The sequence below is a fragment of the Cebidichthys violaceus genome, unplaced genomic scaffold (assembly GCF_023349555.1).
Source record: "Cebidichthys violaceus isolate CVI_PGR_0920_01 unplaced genomic scaffold, fCebVio1.0.p SCAF_12, whole genome shotgun sequence".
NCBI lineage: Eukaryota > Metazoa > Chordata > Actinopteri > Perciformes > Stichaeidae > Cebidichthys > Cebidichthys violaceus.
The window spans coordinates 14,642,515-14,662,151 of NW_027176285.1; the positions used below are offsets into that span (position 1 = coordinate 14,642,515).

At 37.7% G+C, this 19,637-nt stretch overlaps 1 protein-coding gene and 6 non-coding genes across 7 annotated transcripts in view; all 7 read right to left on the reverse strand.

Moving 5' to 3' along the window:
* Window positions 1-3,411: 3,411 nt before the first annotated feature.
* Window positions 3,412-3,483, reverse strand: trnae-uuc (transfer RNA glutamic acid (anticodon UUC)). The gene has a single exon. It is a non-coding gene; the product is annotated as a tRNA-Glu (tRNA).
* A 409-nt stretch (window positions 3,484-3,892) lies between these two features.
* On the reverse strand, window positions 3,893-3,964 carry trnae-uuc (transfer RNA glutamic acid (anticodon UUC)). Its single transcript has one exon. It is a non-coding gene; the product is annotated as a tRNA-Glu (tRNA).
* A 2,042-nt stretch (window positions 3,965-6,006) lies between these two features.
* trnae-uuc (transfer RNA glutamic acid (anticodon UUC)) lies at window positions 6,007-6,078 on the reverse strand. Its single transcript has one exon. It is a non-coding gene; the product is annotated as a tRNA-Glu (tRNA).
* Window positions 6,079-6,979: 901 nt separating this feature from the next.
* On the reverse strand, window positions 6,980-7,051 carry trnae-uuc (transfer RNA glutamic acid (anticodon UUC)). Its single transcript has one exon. It is a non-coding gene; the product is annotated as a tRNA-Glu (tRNA).
* A 409-nt stretch (window positions 7,052-7,460) lies between these two features.
* On the reverse strand, window positions 7,461-7,532 carry trnae-uuc (transfer RNA glutamic acid (anticodon UUC)). The gene has a single exon. It is a non-coding gene; the product is annotated as a tRNA-Glu (tRNA).
* A 409-nt stretch (window positions 7,533-7,941) lies between these two features.
* Window positions 7,942-8,013, reverse strand: trnae-uuc (transfer RNA glutamic acid (anticodon UUC)). The gene has a single exon. It is a non-coding gene; the product is annotated as a tRNA-Glu (tRNA).
* Window positions 8,014-11,460: 3,447 nt separating this feature from the next.
* The window catches only part of dab2ipb (DAB2 interacting protein b), a 33,506-nt gene continuing 25,329 nt past the window's right edge, over window positions 11,461-19,637 (reverse strand). Inside the window, exons 11-13 of the mRNA XM_068706630.1 lie at window positions 16,528-16,730; window positions 16,351-16,438; window positions 11,461-15,030 (exon numbers count right to left, since the gene is read on the reverse strand). Coding sequence (XP_068562731.1) covers window positions 14,863-15,030; window positions 16,351-16,438; window positions 16,528-16,730 — 459 coding nt within the window. The 3' untranslated portion in view covers window positions 11,461-14,862. The remainder of the gene's footprint in view (window positions 15,031-16,350; window positions 16,439-16,527; window positions 16,731-19,637) is intronic.

Here is a 19,637-nt window from a genome sequence, read left to right on the forward strand (position 1 = left end):
TTTTCAACATGCTATACTATGACCGTTTCTCAATTTTTTCGAAAATGCTATACTATTACCGTTTTTCACTTTTTTCGACAGGCTATACTATGACTGTTTTTGACAGGCTATACTATGACTGTTTTCGACATAATATACTATTACCGTTTTTTAACTTTTTTCGACAGGCTATACTATGACCGTTTCTCAATTTTTTCGAAAATGCTATACTATGACCGTTTTTCACTTTTTTCGACAGGCTATACTATGACTGTTTTTGACAGGCTATACTATGACTGTTTTCGACATAATATACTATTACCGTTTTTTTACTTTTTTTGACATGCTATACTATGACCGTTTCTCAATTTTTTCGAAAATGCTATACTATGACCGTTTTTCACTTTTTTCGACAGGCTATACTATGACCGTTTTTCACTTTTTTCGACAGGCTATACTATGACTGTTTTCGACATGATATACTATGACTGTTTTTCAATTTTTTCGACATGCTATACTATGACCGTTTCTCAATTTTTTCGAAAATGCTATACTATGACCGTTTCTCAATTTTTTCGAAAATGCTATACTATGACCGTTTTTCACTTTTTTCGACAGGCTATACTATGACTGTTTTTGACAGGCTATACTATGACTGTTTTCTACATGCTATACTATTACCGTTTTTCACTTTTTTCGACAGGCTATACTATGACTGTTTTTCGACAGGCTATACTATGACTGTTTTCGACATAATATACTATGACTGTTTTCAACATAATATACTATGACTGTTTTTAAATTTTTTCGACATGCTATACTATGACCGTTTCTCAATTTTTTCGAAAATGCTATACTATGACCGTTTCTCAATTTTTTCGAAAATGCTATACTATGACCGTTTTTCACTTTTTTCGACAGGCTATACTATGACTGTTTTCTACATGCTATACTATTACCGTTTTTCACTTTTTTCGACAGGCTATACTATGACTGTTTTTGACAGGCTATACTATGACTGTTTTCGACATAATATACTATTACCGTTTTTTTACTTTTTTCGACATGCTATACTATGACCGTTTCTCAATTTTTTCGACATGCTATACTATGACCGTTTTCGACATAATATACTATGACTGTTTTCGACATAATATACTATGACAGTTTTTCACTTTTTTCGACATGCTATACTATGACTGTTTTCAACAGGCTATACTATGACTGTTTTTGACATAATATACTATTACCGTTTTTCACTTTTTTCGACAGGCTATACTATGACTGTTTTTGACATAATATACTATGACTGTTTTCGACATAATATACTATGACTGTTTTCGACATAATATACTATGACTGTTTTCGACATATTATACTATGACTGTTTTTCAATTTTTTCAACGTGCTATACTATGACCGTTTTTCAGTTTTTCCGACAGGCTATACTATGATTGTTTTCGACAGGCTATACTATGACTGTTTTCGACATAATATACTATTACCGTTTTTTTACTTTTTTCGACATGCTATACTATGACCGTTTTTCACTTTTTTCGACAGGCTATACTATGACTGTTTTTGACAGGCTATACTATGACTGTTTTCGACATAATATACTATGACCGTTTTTCAATTTTTTCGACAGGCTACACTGACCGTTTTTCACTTTTTCCGACAGGCTATACTATGACTGTTTTCGACATAATATACTATTACCATTTTTTTACTTTTTTCGACATGCTATACTATGACCGTTTCTCAATTTTTTCGACATGCTATACTATGACCGTTTTCGACATAATATACTATGACTGTTTTCGACATAATATACTATGACAGTTTTTCACTTTTTTCGACATGCTATACTATGACTGTTTTCAACAGGCTATACTATGACTGTTTTTGACATAATATACTATGACTGTTTTCGACATAATATACTATGACTGTTTTCGACATAATATACTATGACTGTTTTCGACATATTATACTATGACTGTTTTTCAATTTTTTCAACGTGCTATACTATGACCGTTTTTCAGTTTTTCCGACAGGCTATACTATGATTGTTTTCGACAGGCTATACTATGACTGTTTTCGACATAATATACTATTACCGTTTTTTTACTTTTTTCGACATGCTATACTATGACCGTTTTTAACTTTTTCCGACAGCCTATACTATGACTGTTTTTGACAGGCTATACTATGACTGTTTTTGACATAATATACTATGACTGTTTTCGACATATTATACTATGACTGTTTTTCAATTTTTTCGACATGCTATACTATGACCGTTTTTCAGTTTTTCCGACAGGCTATACTATGACTTTTTTATGATCTTTTTTGACATGCTATACTATGACTTTTTTTCGACTTGCTATACTATGACCGTTTTTAACTTTTTTCGACAGGCTATACTCTGATTGTTTTCGACAGGCTATACTATGACTGTTTTTGACATAATATACTATTACCGTTTTTCACTTTTTTTCGACAGGCTACACTATGACCGTTTTTCACTTTTTCCGACAGGCTATACTATGACTGTTTTCGACAGGCTATACTATGACTGTTTTCGACATAATATACTATTACCGTTTTTCACTTTTTTTCGACAGGCTACACTATGACCGTTTTTCACTTTTTCCGACAGGCTATACTATGACTGTTTTCGACAGGCTATACTATGACTGTTTTCGACATAATATACTATTACCGTTTTTTTACTTTTTTCGACATGCTATACTATGACCATTTCTCAATTTTTTCGACATGCTATACTATGACCGTTTTCGACATAATATACTATGACTGTTTTCGACATAATATACTATGACAGTTTTTCACTTTTTTCGACATGCTATACTATGACCGTTTTTTTATTTTTTGACATGACTTTTTCATCATGCATCACTGAAACATTAAAACTCATTCCCATACCGTGAGTTGAACCCGGGCAGCCTGAGTGAAAACCAGGAATCCTGACCGCTAGACCATATGGGACATGTTTGATTTTATGTTTTTCATCTTTTTTGACATACTATACTGTGACTTTTTTTCGACTTGCTATACTATGACCGTTTTTAACTTTTTTCGACAGGCTATACTCTGATTGTTTTCGACAGGCTATACTATGACTGTTTTCGACATAATATACTATTACCGTTTTTCACTTTTTTCGACATGCTATACTATGACCGTTTTTCACTTTTTTCGACAGGCTATACTATGACTGTTTTCGACAGGCTATACTATGACAGTTTTTTACTTTTTTCGACATGCTATACTATGACCGTTTCTCAATTTTTTCAAAAATGCTATACTATGACCGTTTTTCACTTTTTTCGACATGCTATACTATGACTGTTTTTTTATTTTTTGACATGACTTTTTCATCATGCATCACTGAAACATTAAAACTCATTCCCATACCGGGAGTTGAACCCGGGCAGCCTGAGTGAAAACCAGGAATCCTGACCGCTAGACCATATGGGACATGTTTGATTTTATGTTTTTCATCTTTTTTGACATACTATACTGTGACTTTTTTTCGACTTGCTATACTATGACCGTTTTTAACTTTTTTTGACAGGCTATACTCTGATTGTTTTCGACAGGCTATACTATGACTGTTTTCGACATAATATACTATTACCGTTTTTCACTTTTTTCGACATGCTATGCTCTGATTGTTTTCGACAGGCTATACTATGACTGTTTTTGACAGGCTATACTATGACAGTTTTTCACTTTTTTCGACATGCTATACTATGACAGTTTCTCAATTTTTTCGAAAATGCTATACTATGACCGTTTTTCACTTTTTTCGACATGTTATACTATGACCTTTTTTTATTTTTTGACATGACTTTTTCATCATGCATCACTGAAACATTAAAACTCATTCCCATACCGGGAGTTGAACCCGGGCAGCCTGAGTGAAAACCAGGAATCCTGACCGCTAGACCATATGGGACATGTTTGATTTTATGTTTTTCATCTTTTTTGACATACTATACTGTGACTTTTTTTCGACTTGCTATACTATGACCGTTTTTAACTTTTTTTGACAGGCTATACTCTGATTGTTTTCGACAGGCTATACTATGACTGTTTTCGACATAATATACTATTACCGTTTTTCACTTTTTTCGACATGCTATGCTCTGATTGTTTTCGACAGGCTATACTATGACTGTTTTTAACAGGCTATACTATGACAGTTTTTCACTTTTTTCGACATGCTATACTATGACCGTTTCTCAATTTTTTCGAAAATGCTATACTATGACCGTTTTTCACTTTTTTCGACATGTTATACTATGACCTTTTTTTATTTTTTGACATGACTTTTTCATCATGCATCACTGAAGCATTAAAACTCATTCCCATACCGGGAGTTGAAACCGGGCAGCCTGAGTGAAAACCAGGAATCCTGACCGCTAGACCATATGGGACATGTTTGATTTTATGTTTTTCATCTTTTTTGACATACTATACTGTGACTTTTTTTCGACTTGCTATACTATGACCGTTTTTAACTTTTTTCGACAGGCTATACTATGACCGTTTTCGAGGTAATATACTATGACAATTTTTCAATTTTTTCGACATGCTATACTATGACTGTTTTTGACAGGCTATACTATGACTGTTTTCGACATAATATACTACGACCGTTTTTCAATTTTTTCAACATGCTATATTATGACCGTTTTTCACTTTTTTCGACAGGCTATACTATGACTGTTTTCGACATAATATACTATGACTGTTTTCGACATAATATACTATGACTGTTTTTCAATTTTTTCGACATGCTATACTATGACCGTTTTTTTATTTTTTGACATGACTTTTTCATCATGCATCACTGAAACATTAAAACTCATTCCCATACCTTTTTTCGACAGGCTACACTATGACCGTTTTTCATTTTTTTCGACAGGCTATACTATGACTGTTTTCGACATAATATACTATGACTGTTTTCGACATATTATACTATGACTGTTTTTCAATTTTTTCGACATGCTATACGATGACCGTTTTTAACTTTTTCCGACAGGCTATACTATGATTGTTTTCAACAGGCTATACTATGACTGTTTTCAACATAATATACTATTACCGTTTTTTTACTTTTTTCGACATGCTATACTATGACCGTTTCTCAATTTTTTCGAAAATGCTATACTATGACCGTTTTTAACTTTTTTCGACAGGCTATACTATGACTGTTTTCGACAGGCTATACTATGACTCTTTTTGACAGGCTATACTATGACAGTTTTTCACTTTTTTCAACATGCTATACTATAACCGTTTCTCAATTTTTTCGAAAATGCTATACTATGACCGTTTTTCACTTTTTTTGACATGCTATACTATGACTGTTTTTTTATTTTTTGACATGACTTTTTCATCATGCATCACTGAAACATTAAAACTCATTCCAATACCGGGAGTTGAACCCAGGCAGCCTGAGTGAAAACCAGGAATCCTGACCGCTAGACCATATGGGACATATTTGATTATATGTTTTTCATCTTTTTTGACATACTATATTGTGACTTTTTTTCGACTTGCTATACTATGACCGTTTCTCAATTTTTTCGACATGCTATACTATGACCATTTTCGACAGGCTATACTATGACTGTTTTCGACATAATATACTATGACAGTTTTTCACTTTTTTCGACATGCTATACTATGACTTTTTTTGACAGGCTATATTATGACTGTTTTCGACATAATATACTATGACCGTTTTTCAATTTTTTCGACATGCTATACTATGACCGTTTTTCACTTTTTTCGACAGGCTATACTATGATTGTTTTCGACAGGCTATACTATGACTGTTTTCGACATAATATACTATGACAGTTTTTCACTTTTTTCGACATGCTATACTATGACCGTTTTTCACTTTTTTCGACATGTTATACTATGACCTTTTTTTATTTTTTGACATGACTTTTTCATCATGCATCACTGAAACATTAAAACTCATTCCCATACCGGGAGTTGAACCCGGGCAGCCTGAGTGAAAACCAGGAATCCTGACCGCTAGACCATATGGGACATGTTTGATTTTATGTTTTTCATCTTTTTTGACATACTATACTGTGACTTTTTTTCGACTTGCTATACTATGACCGTTTTTAACTTTTTTTGACAGGCTATACTCTGATTGTTTTCCAAAGGCTATACTATGACTGTTTTCGACATAATATACTATTACCGTTTTTCACTTTTTTCGACAGGCTATACTCTGATTGTTTTCGACAGGCTATACTATGACTGTTTTTGACATAATATACTATGACAGTTTTCACTTTTTTCAACATGCTATACTATGACTGTTTCTCAATTTTTTCGAAAATGCTATACTATGACCTTTTTTCACTTTTTTCAACATGTTATACTATGACCGTTTTTTTATTTTTTGACATGACTTTTTCATCATGCATCACTGAAACATTAAAACTCATTCCCATACCGGGAGTTGAACCCAGGCAGCCTGAGTGAAAACCAGGAATGCTGACCGCTAGACCATATGGGACATGTTTGATTTTATGTTTTTCATCTTTTTTGACATACTATACTGTGACTTTTTTTCGACTTGCTATACTATGACCGTTTTTAACTTTTTTCGACAGGCTATACTCTGATTGTTTTCGACAGGCTATACTATGACTGTTTTCGACATAATATACTATTACCGTTTTTCACTTTTTTCGACATGCTATACTATGACCGTTTTTCACTTTTTTCGACAGGCTATACTATGACTGTTTTCGACAGGCTATACTATGACAGTTTTTTACTTTTTTCGACATGCTATACTATGACCGTTTCTCAATTTTTTCAAAAATGCTATACTATGACCGTTTTTCACTTTTTTCGACATGCTATACTATGACTGTTTTTTTATTTTTTGACATGACTTTTTCATCATGCATCACTGAAACATTAAAACTCATTCCCATACCGGGAGTTGAACCCGGGCAGCCTGAGTGAAAACCAGGAATCCTGACCGCTAGACCATATGGGACATGTTTGATTTTATGTTTTTCATCTTTTTTGACATACTATACTGTGACTTTTTTTCGACTTGCTATACTATGACCGTTTTTAACTTTTTTTGACAGGCTATACTCTGATTGTTTTCGACAGGCTATACTATGACTGTTTTCGACATAATATACTATTACCGTTTTTCACTTTTTTCGACATGCTATGCTCTGATTGTTTTCGACAGGCTATACTATGACTGTTTTTGACAGGCTATACTATGACAGTTTTTCACTTTTTTCGACATGCTATACTATGACAGTTTCTCAATTTTTTCGAAAATGCTATACTATGACCGTTTTTCACTTTTTTCGACATGTTATACTATGACCTTTTTTTATTTTTTGACATGACTTTTTCATCATGCATCACTGAAACATTAAAACTCATTCCCATACCGGGAGTTGAACCCGGGCAGCCTGAGTGAAAACCAGGAATCCTGACCGCTAGACCATATGGGACATGTTTGATTTTATGTTTTTCATCTTTTTTGACATACTATACTGTGACTTTTTTTCGACTTGCTATACTATGACCGTTTTTAACTTTTTTTGACAGGCTATACTCTGATTGTTTTCGACAGGCTATACTATGACTGTTTTCGACATAATATACTATTACCGTTTTTCACTTTTTTCGACATGCTATGCTCTGATTGTTTTCGACAGGCTATACTATGACTGTTTTTGACAGGCTATACTATGACAGTTTTTCACTTTTTTCGACATGCTATACTATGACCGTTTCTCAATTTTTTCGAAAATGCTATACTATGACCGTTTTTCACTTTTTTCGACATGTTATACTATGACCTTTTTTTATTTTTTGACATGACTTTTTCATCATGCATCACTGAAGCATTAAAACTCATTCCCATACCGGGAGTTGAACCCGGGCAGCCTGAGTGAAAACCAGGAATCCTGACCGCTAGACCATATGGGACATGTTTGATTTTATGTTTTTCATCTTTTTTGACATACTATACTGTGACTTTTTTTCGACTTGCTATACTATGACCGTTTTTAACTTTTTTCGACAGGCTATACTATGACCGTTTTCGACGTAATATACTATGACAATTTTTCAATTTTTTCGACATGCTATACTATGACTGTTTTTGACAGGCTATACTATGACTGTTTTCGACATAATATACTACGACCGTTTTTCAATTTTTTCAACATGCTATATTATGACCGTTTTTCACTTTTTTCGACAGGCTATACTATGACTGTTTTCGACATAATATACTATGACTGTTTTCGACATAATATACTATGACTGTTTTTCAATTTTTTCGACATGCTATACTATGACCGTTTTTTTATTTTTTGACATGACTTTTTCATCATGCATCACTGAAACATTAAAACTCATTCCCATACCTTTTTTCGACAGGCTACACTATGACCGTTTTTCACTTTTTTCGACAGGCTATACTATGACTGTTTTCGACATAATATACTATGACTGTTTTCGACATATTATACTATGACTGTTTTTCAATTTTTTCGACATGCTATACGATGACCGTTTTTAACTTTTTCCGACAGGCTATACTATGATTGTTTTCAACAGGCTATACTATGACTGTTTTCAACATAATATACTATTACCGTTTTTTTACTTTTTTCGACATGCTATACTATGACCGTTTCTCAATTTTTTCGAAAATGCTATACTATGACCGTTTTTAACTTTTTTCGACAGGCTATACTATGACTGTTTTCGACAGGCTATACTATGACTCTTTTTGACAGGCTATACTATGACAGTTTTTCACTTTTTTCAACATGCTATACTATAACCGTTTCTCAATTTTTTCGAAAATGCTATACTATGACCGTTTTTCACTTTTTTTGACATGCTATACTATGACTGTTTTTTTATTTTTTGACATGACTTTTTCATCATGCATCACTGAAACATTAAAACTCATTCCAATACCGGGAGTTGAACCCAGGCAGCCTGAGTGAAAACCAGGAATCCTGACCGCTAGACCATATGGGACATATTTGATTATATGTTTTTCATCTTTTTTGACATACTATATTGTGACTTTTTTTCGACTTGCTATACTATGACCGTTTCTCAATTTTTTCGACATGCTATACTATGACCGTTTTCGACATAATATACTATGACTGTTTTCGACATAATATACTATGACCGTTTTTCACTTTTTTCGACATGTTATACTATGACCTTTTTTTATTTTTTGACATGACTTTTTCATCATGCATCACTGAAACATTAAAACTCATTCCCATACCGGGAGTTGAACCCGGGCAGCCTGAGTGAAAACCAGGAATCCTGACCGCTAGACCATTTGGGACATGTTTGAGTTTATGTTTTTCATCTTTTTTGACATACTATACTGTGACTTTTTTTCGACTTGCTATACTATGACCGTTTTTAACTTTTTTCAACAGGCTATACTATGACTGTTTTCGACATAATATACTATGACAATTTTTCAATTTTTTCGACATGCTTTTGACAGGCTATACTATGACTGTTTTCGACATAATATACTATGACTGTTTTCGACATAATATACTATGACTGCTTTCGACAAAATATACTATGACCGTTTTTCAATTTTTTCGACGTGCTATACTATGACCGTTTTTCACTTTTTACGACAGGCTATACTATGATTGTTTTCGACAGGCTGTACTATGACTGTTTTCGACATAATATACTATTACCGTTTTTTTACTTTTTTCAACATGCTATACTATGACCGTTTTTCACTTTTTACGACAGGCTATACTATGATTGTTTTCGACAGGCTGTACTATGACTGTTTTCGACATAATATACTATTACCGTTTTTTTACTTTTTTCAACATGCTATACTATGACCGTTTCTCAATTTTTTCGAAAATGCTATACTATGACTGTTTTTGACAGGCTATACTATGTCTGTTTTCGGCATAATATACTACGACCGTTTTTCAATTTTTTCGACATGCTATACTATGACCGTTTTTCACTTTTTTCGACAGGCTATACTATGACTGTTTTCGACATAATATACTATGACTGTTTTCGACATAATATACTATGACCGTTTTTCACTTTTTCCGACAGGCTATACTATGATTGTTTTTGACAGGCTATACTATGACTGTTTTCGACATAATACACTATGACCATTTTTTTATTTTTTTGACATGCTATACTATGACCGTTTTTCACTTTTTTCAACATGCTATACTATGACTTTTTTATGATCTTTTTTGACATGCTATACTATGACTTTTTTCGACATGCTATACTTTGACGTTTTTTTATTCTTTCGACATGCAATACTATGACGTTTTCATAATCTTTTTCAACATGCAATACTATGACGTTTTCATAATCTTTTTCGTCATGCATCTCTGGAACATACTAAAATCTCATTCCCATACCGGGAGACGAACCCATCCTATACTATGACTTTTTTATGATTTTCGACATGCTATACTATGACCTTTTTATATTTTTTGACATGCTATACTGTGACTTTTTATGATATTTTTCGACATATTGTACTATGACGTTTTTATATTTTTCGACATGCTATACTGTGACTTTTTATGATATTTTTTGACTTATTATACTATGACGTTTTTATATTTTTCGACATGCTATACTATGACTTTTTTATGATCTTTTCGACATGCTGTACTACGACTTTTTCAACGTTCCTTTAATATGTGGCTTTGTTTACTAGCTTTTGATACTTTTGGAGCTTTGGAGAGTAGCTTGTTTTATTAGCTTCATGTCTTTAATGCATGTGTTTGGAAGCCCCAGGGAGCCAGTTCCCTTTGGCTAAATAAATATATGTGCCTCATAGGGAGCAATTAACAGCACAGCACCTTTAAAACACACACATGATGATCTGCTGTTAGATGTCCACTTTTCCCCATTTGATCATACTGATTAAGACTCCAATACTGCCTTTTTCCCTGGTTTTTGAGTTATATTTAAAAACAAAGTGTGAACATCTTTATATAACAATCAGCTCAATACAGCTACAGCTATGTGAGAGAGACATTTTGCAACAGCCCCACCCCCACCCCATTTTCAGGCTTTCTCCTACCCACTGTGGGGAATAACAATCGAGCAGTATGTAGGTCAGGCTCACTGAGGAGTAGGCACTGCTCAAACCAGTCTGTCACATCCCTCCATCATACCCTCCACTCTGCCTTTGGACCTCGAGTCTGAGCATATGGCGTCTCTTGTTGCTTGTCATCTATCCAGGCCTGCTTGAGTATATAATGAACACGTGATTCATCTCGCACACACTCAAATTAAGCTTCATTTACATTTCATAATGACAAAACGTCACGGAGAACAATGCAAGCGAGACAGACACGAGACGACACGATTTTAAAATAGCTAAATAAAACTTTAATAGGTCTAGTTGCAAATGTACATAAATTGCACAGCCACATTTTGTCAACACAAATTCCTCTGTACATTATTGTTTTGTCACTGTCGTCAAAGGAAGCAGAATCCAGCAAATACTTTATACTTTCAACATACTTACAAAAGTATCTTCTACAAGATAATAGAAAACATACAACATCTTTTACTTTATTTATAGCTTTATATTTTTGATTGATCTTTTGTCTGACTGGCTTCAACTGTTTGGAAAGTGAGCTCATGGTGTTCTGACTTGTAAAAAACTGAGGCGGGAACATGGAGGGGATAAATCAACTAGGGAGCCTCTTCCTCTTGACTTGTTGTCGGCCCCAGACGTTCACGCACACGACAGCCTCATCGGTTAACTCGTAGTGTTGTAGACTGCAGTTTAAAGCAAGACGATGGAACCTTTGATTGAACAACCACCCATCGTGTCCCATAAATGTTAAAACTACTGTTATGCCACTCTTCTGTGTCAACTAAATGCTAAACAGTAGTTCACAACAGCAAACAATAGCTTGGTAAAAGCTATTCTTTCTTTTAAAGAAATTAATGTATTATTCCTCTGTCAAAAGTAACATTGTCTCACTTGAATCTCTGCAGTTATACAATATTGTTGAAGGACCGATATGATGAGGAGGAAAGTCCCATATCTCTTTTTTTTCCCTTTTCTTTCTGCGCCACGATTCTCCAGTAGAGACTGTATACAGTCTACAGTCTACGGTCTGAGGATGTTCATATCTATTCAAGCAGGAGAAAGTTAAACAGCTCTGTTTATCAGAAAAAAACAACCTTTCTTCGGTTTTTGAACTTTGCCACATTTTTAAACACCTGAACCAGGTGCTGTGCTAAAGAAAGAAGAAGCTAATTATGAACACCAACCACTGAACGTAAAAGTGCAAAGAGCTAGACTGATGGGGTTGTGTGGCATCCTCCACAACTTCCCAACTCCTACTTAATCCGTTTTTTTTGGCTCGTGATATTACACTCTAAACACAAAAACAATAGCTTTAACCGGGAGAACACTGAAAGGTTCATTTAATTGTATAGTTCTACCCAATGAGGACAGATGACCGACCGAGCTATTCTGTATTTACAATATCCATAATGATACAGCAGAGTTTGAGCACAAGATACATTTACAAAAAGCTCTGTTAACATTAGGTAAAAATAGTGTGAGCATTTTATTTACACGTTCCCAGGCTGTCCAGCCTCTCGATGCACTCAGGTTATCATATATTTACTGTATATGTCTGCAGCAAAGCATTCATCATCGTCATCGTCGCCTTCGAAAAATTGGAAACTGAAGAAACTCAAAACGGTGTTAAAGACACAACCGTTGGCTCTAGAGCGAGCGAGGATGGAGCATGCAGAGCCTCACACTGGATGTATACAGTCCGCTACAGGTAAGAAAAAAATGAATACAAAAATATACAAAATACAGACGCTGAGATGAGAGCAATGAGAGCAATGCGAGGGGAGATTAGACGGACCGAACCCCGTGTTAAGACCAACTGTGAGTCGAAATCTTCACATTCGGGAAAAAAAAAAAAAAAACGAGGGATGAAGGAGGGTGTGTAAAAAACAAAAAAGAGAGAGAGAGAGAGAGAGACAGTGAGGAAAGAGATGATGCCACTAGGATTAATAGAGTCACAGTTTGGATGCAGCATACTTCATTACCACTGACGAACAAAGCAGTTTAGAGAGAAAATGTTGTAACTAAGGAGGCCATTTTTTTAATTATTTTTTTTTTTTTTACAACGGCTCACCGGTCCAGTGTATAGGATGAGTGAGCGTGTCTAAACACATGTCCCTCAATAACTATTGTGCTACTAGAGTGAGAAGATCACACGCACACACACACGCACGCACGCACACACACACGCACGCACACACACACACACACACACACACACACACACACACACGACTCAAACTCAACATTTTTTTTAAATCTGGGGTTTGACTGATCGGTGTCTTTCGGGAGCAATGATGAGCACCAGAAGAAGAACTGACCACTCGACTGTGCAAGTTGTGCAAGCTATGCCGGAGCTGTTAGGACTACTGTACAGACATTCTCTCTCAAATGTAGTGCATACTGCATGTAAAGGGTTAAGCATCGAAGGGAGATTTGAATGAGGGTGACTGAGGCGCCGGTGCTGATCACTGCTCGGGGTGTGATCGACTCCTCCGGGGCTCTGAAGCGAGCTACACACCGCAGTCTTTCATCGCGAGAGAAGAAAAATAAAAGTAGATCTCACTCCTAAATAAAGGGCTGCTTTTATATTTGAGATTATCAAATATAGATATGTGTGTATACTCTATCGAAGAAAAGAAATGCATACATCTATATTAAATTTCATTAATATAGCATCACATAGAATTAATTTACTTTAGTGTTCATAATACATTTATGCGTGTACAATTTTATGTTTGTATTCTTTACAAATCCACAGTTTAAGTTGTGCCTTTTTTTTTAAACTTTTTTTTTTGCAGAAATAGAGGGGAGCTGTGGGATAAAGTCGAGGTGTGTTCCTTACTTAAGGCGTTTCATGTACCAATAGCGTCTCACAAAGTGCACTACATAGGGATGGAGGGGGGGGAGGGAGGGGGCGGAGCTCATCGGGAACACACCCAAGGAGTCAAAAGGGACGTAAATATAATTTAGGACAAAAAATATCTATTTTTTTCTTTAGCTCCTATTTGGTTCTTTATAAACTATGACTTCTGAAATAAAGCAGTAATCCTCTGGAGACCACTGGCGTGATAATCCTCGATGCGCGTTGTTGTTGTTGTTGTTGTCGTCAAGAGGGAGAAGAATAAAGTGAGAGAGGAGGAGAGGAGGTGTAGCTGGAGTCACTGTGTGTGGTTATATAGTGGTTTGTCCCAGGCGTGGGCAGGATCTTCAACCGTCCCCCAGCGACTGCGTACATACACTGGCAACGTATGACTGATGGACAGCTTTGAGTTTCATATGTACAAGCTCTGCCCCGCCTCCTCTGGCCGTCTCCCTTGTAACGAAGGCCGTCTGGTGATCTTGTTCTCTTGGTGGGGGGGAGGGGGGGGGTGTTTCTGTCTGTCACGCTTAAGTCCCGCCTCTTCCGGTTGTCCCGCTCACTCCCGCACTGGTGTCCCAAAAAAAAAAAGAAGGTTGAAATGTCTTCCAAAAGTACTTAAAAACACACGCACACCCTCGCGGTCTCTCAAACAGGCATGCAGCCGTGCATGCATGAGAACATCCTCTCTCTGAATAACTGTACACACGCAGGCACTCGATCACTCGGGGGGGTGTGGGTGTGTGTTGTGTGTGTGTGTGTGTGTGTGTGTGTGTGTGTGTGGGGGGGGGGGGGGGGGGGTCAGAGGCCGGTCCGTCTAACAATTGCTGCTGTTTCTGAACTCCCCGTTCTCGGTGATCTGCAGTTTGGTGGGGTTGGTGGGTGAGATGCCGTTGCGGGTCTGCATGCTGTAGCGCTCCTTCAGCTGGGTCAGAGCGCTCATCAGGCGGGCGTTGGCGGCATCCAAAGATGCGATGCGCTTCTCCTGCACACACACACACACACACACACACACACATGAACACAGTCAGAGAAACGCAGGGTAGAATCTGTGTTTAGACGAGCCACAATGATCTGTTTCTCGGGACAGCGACTTCTAAAAAAAAAAAGACCCCGATGCTGCTGGAAGACTAAGACGTGTCTACATTGTACGTTTTCACACCAAAATACCAAAATATAGGAGAAACAAATGCAAGCTACAATGAAGCAAATCATACTGAAGTAGTGAACGTACATCATTTTCTATTTTCAGCTGAATTCTGGAACGGATTTAATCTCCAAATTAACTCAGATGATTTTAATTCATAAGTCAAATAAGTGTTTTACAAAAGTCATCCGTCAATGACTCGGCCGCTCCTAAATTTCCGTTCCAAAGACAAAATTCAAAAAGTGCGAGAAGTTGCAATAAATTATGCGCCGTTTGAAATCGGTTCGTCTGAATGCTTCTTGCGCGAGGCTCACTGTGTTAATTATATAATGTAGGCAGCGCTGAGCCACAGAAGCAAACTCCCCTCCCCCGTTTTCATAATGAGATTTCTGCCTTTTTTTTTTTCCTTCTCCATTCTCTCTGCCCGTTTACTGAGAGCGACAACGTATTGCCTGACTGTGGCGTGTTTGTTTGCAGATGCAAAGCCTCATTAATTAAGGCATGAGGGAGATTAATCACCTATGCATGTACGTGTCTGGGTTTGTGCAAATGTCATGTTGCAGCATAGCTGTGTTTCCCCCCCCCATTCTGTTGTAAAATCACTTTGACGTTAATCTCTTAATTGTGTGTTCGTATGCATATAATGTACACTTTTTCCAGGCTATAGAAGAAATGGTATCCACGGAAGACTGCAGCAAATAACAGCTTTGCTGACACGACCATTCTCTGCTTAATTCATAATTATTCTCAACAATCAACATTCAGAATTCCTTGCGGGCAAACCCTCTAAAGTAACATTTTCTTTTCTTTTCCGAGACGGATTTTAAACACAGTTCTGTATGAATAAGAACCACATGGGTTATTGAAGAGCTGCGTGTCGACAGAAAACGAGACAAGACATTTGTAAATGTAGGTTTTATAAGAGAGGGAGCGGGAGGGAGCCGAGAAATTCCGCACAGCCATTCAAGCTTGTCAATGCCAGAGCTGAGACTGCTATGAATTAAACATCTCTTTGACCCTTTGTTTCCTCAAGCAGAGGACGCAAGTGACAGCAAATACAGATTTGGAAAAACGCACAGACAACGAGCGTCTGCAGAACCACGCAGAAGGCACAGCGGGCGCTAGATGTTTGCTGTAAATGTGACCGAGCAAACTGACCTGTGCGTCGATGATCTTCTGTTTAGAGTCCACCACCGCCTGCATGTCTGAGTGGTCCTTCTTAAGCTCCTCCTCCACCGACATTAACCTGCAAACAGGACCGCTTTGAATCAGACTCTGAAGAACGGAGCACAACGCTGCATTTTGACGGCTTCTTCTCCTCCTCTCCCCCCGTACCTGCTGATGATGCCCTTCATCTGGAGGTCCTTGTCGTCCTGCTGTCTGCGCAGGCGCTCCTCCGACTCCTCCAGCCTGGCCTGGTACTCCATCAGCACCTTCTGGGCCTGATCGTCCTGACCCTTGAGACGGGCCTCGTACTCCTCCAGCTTCTGCACCGATGACCGCAGCTTCTCCTGCAGCATCGCGATCTCCTGCTGATACTGAACGGGGGGGGGGGGGAAGAGGAAGAGATGAGGGGATTCTCATCGTCGCCATTGTTCGTTATCATCATATGATCATCACTATCATCAACCCTATCAGCAGGGTCCCCTTCTTCATTACCATCCCTGACAAGAACAAAAAGGAAATCTCTCAATCAGGCCTTAGATTAGGTCCTGTTGTGCCTGAGAGAGAATAATTTCGGTCTAGAATATAGAAGGGAATCACACGGTTCATTTACAAGCCATTTTCATGATTGCACTTTCATACTAGACCTGCATAGCAGCCCTAAAAAAACTAATTTTCTTTCCAATCAAACATTTCTACTAACAAGGTGAAGCCTTCATCGACACTAGCAACGCTCTCATTGCAAATCATGAATCGAAACCAGTGTCAAATCCAGCTGTTCCCCCTGTCACAGGTTCAACTGGCAAAAAAAACAGAGGGAGAAAGAAAGGAGAGGAAGTTTAGAATGAATAAAGTCAAAGAGGAGGTGAGAAGGGAGGGATGTAACCGGTGAAGTCGGGAGTCTAATCTGTGATATAAACCCTGAAAATCCTCTCCCTGACCTCTCGCTGGACCGGAGAGAGGCTTTTCTTCAGGCACCGGGGGGGGGGGGGGGGGCTAATGTAGTAATCGAATCTCTCCTGGATAGAAAAAACACAATTCCTATAGCAGGTGAGAGGGATACTGTGATCAGTCAGCGTGTCACTAGAAGACCACTGAGAGAGAAACTACAGACACAGGAACAGGAGCCCTCAAACAGCAGAGCGCTGCTTTACAGAGCTGAAATGCTAACATCAGCATGCTCACAATGACAATTCTAACAATGTTTAGCACATTTGTTTTGTTTAGTGTGAGCATGCTAATTAACACTGAATGCAAAGTGCAGCCGAGTGTGATGCCATTCGTTTTTTGCAGGAGACAATCGCATAAATTTGACCCGATGACGGCGCTTTTGACAATTGCCAAAATCTCGAGGGGAGCTCAAGTTGTTTCACAGAAAACGCCGCATCTCTGTACGCTTCGCCCTGACTGATAATATCCAGTGGAACCTGTCAATAGCCTGCTTTATTATAGCCCTAACACAAGTCAAAATAAAAAGGTATTAATCATTCAATCAGCAACATCTTAGACCTGAGAATTACAGCCCAAATAAAAAAAACAACAACAACAACAACAACAACAAACGACCTGTTTATCTGCGTGATAAATCTGAACTGGGTGCAGCTTATTGCTCAGCGATGACTGATGGAGGGCCCCGTGAAAGACAAACTATCAGAGCACCCTGGGTTATCAGATTCAATCACACGCAGCGAGGATGCTGCTGGGTTCATCCATCTTTCATTGTCACTCTGCTGCCCCACCACTAGGACATTTTCCCCCCATCAGCCCGCTCCTCCCGGGAGGAATGGTGACCTCAAATAAATGTATTATCGGCTCCTCTACCCTTTTCTCGACTCCCCTCTCCATCTCTAATAACCCCTCTTCTCTTGTCACCGGATCCCTTGAGAATCAAAGGACATCTACTGTGCTTGTAGCAGCCTTCGTGCCGCATGGCTCTCTCTCTCTCTCTCTCTCTCTCTCTCTCTCTCTCTCTCTCTCTCTCTCTCTCTCAAATCTCACAATACTACTCTGTAACCCTGATATGTCTTTCCCTGTGCCAGATGGCGGCCTGCGGGACAAAGCCGGCCCTCCAACTTTCATAGTTCATGTTCAAAATTGTGAAACGATTCACTGTAGATCATTTAAATACAAGTCTGATTTAAAACCCCAACAAATAATACGCAACTCAAACTACTTCAGGAGCAAAAAACACAGAATTCTCCTCTTCCTCTTTTTAATTACTGAAAGCACCGAACAACATTAACATCTTCAAAGACCTGTTTTTCGACTGTCAGAATATTAGGCGTCCTTGCTTTATAAATTTAAATAGTTTTAAATTTGATACATTTTAGAAAAAGGGCTTCTTTGGGTGGATATAGGAATTCCATAACATGAAGATTACATGGATGATCAGTCCATCTTATTTGAGTATTTCTTTCTTTACCACTTCATTGACCTTTTGTTCTTTCTGCAGTTGGAGACTTTGTGTACATTTGCAGTAAAGAATGACAATAATCCTCGACTTGATGCAGAATCAGACATCAAGATACAAAAAAATAAATAAAAATGCATGGCCCAACAATCCCGTGTTTCACATTTACTATGCAATGAAACACTTGCTCCTATATATTCAGTGGCATTCGACTGGAAAATAACAAAGAGGATTTCTTTTTCTTTTTTATTCTAGTAAATGCAAATAGCATCTTATTATTGCACTTGTGTTCGTCTAAATTAGCAAACTGATTTATTGGAATTTCTATTTTGCTTTTCTGCTCCTGCTGCAAGACAAAAAGCCCTAATTTGCTCCAGATCACTGAATATATACAGTATATGTAAATAGGTGCGGAAGCTTAGAATGGCCTGTGTTGTTGGGACTGTATGGACCATTAGCTGCTCCTGAGTTCTGAGCTGCGGTGCAGGATGTGCTGTTTTTCCGATCCTTCTCTTGTCGCTGCCGCTCGGCTATTTTAGGGCGGCTGCGGCTTCTTTGTTAAGACTAAAGTTATTGCCTTCTTTGGTTGCTCTCCCCGCCTGGGCTGCTGGCTTCCATAAAGCGTATGAGCTATGTTAGGATGACAGGTTTGTATTCATTATGGATGGGAAAAAAAGAAAAAAAAAATACGGGGGAAGCATGTGGCAGCCAATCAAAGCGTGGAAGCGAAAGCTGAGGGTGAATGGTTGTAAAAGGAGAAAAGAAGCAGGAACACAGGCAGAGGGAAGCAGCGAAGAAAACTCTCTTTCTGTCTCCGTCTCTCACATAGATGCAAGCGCACACAAGCTCCAACATGTCCGTGTGAATGTAC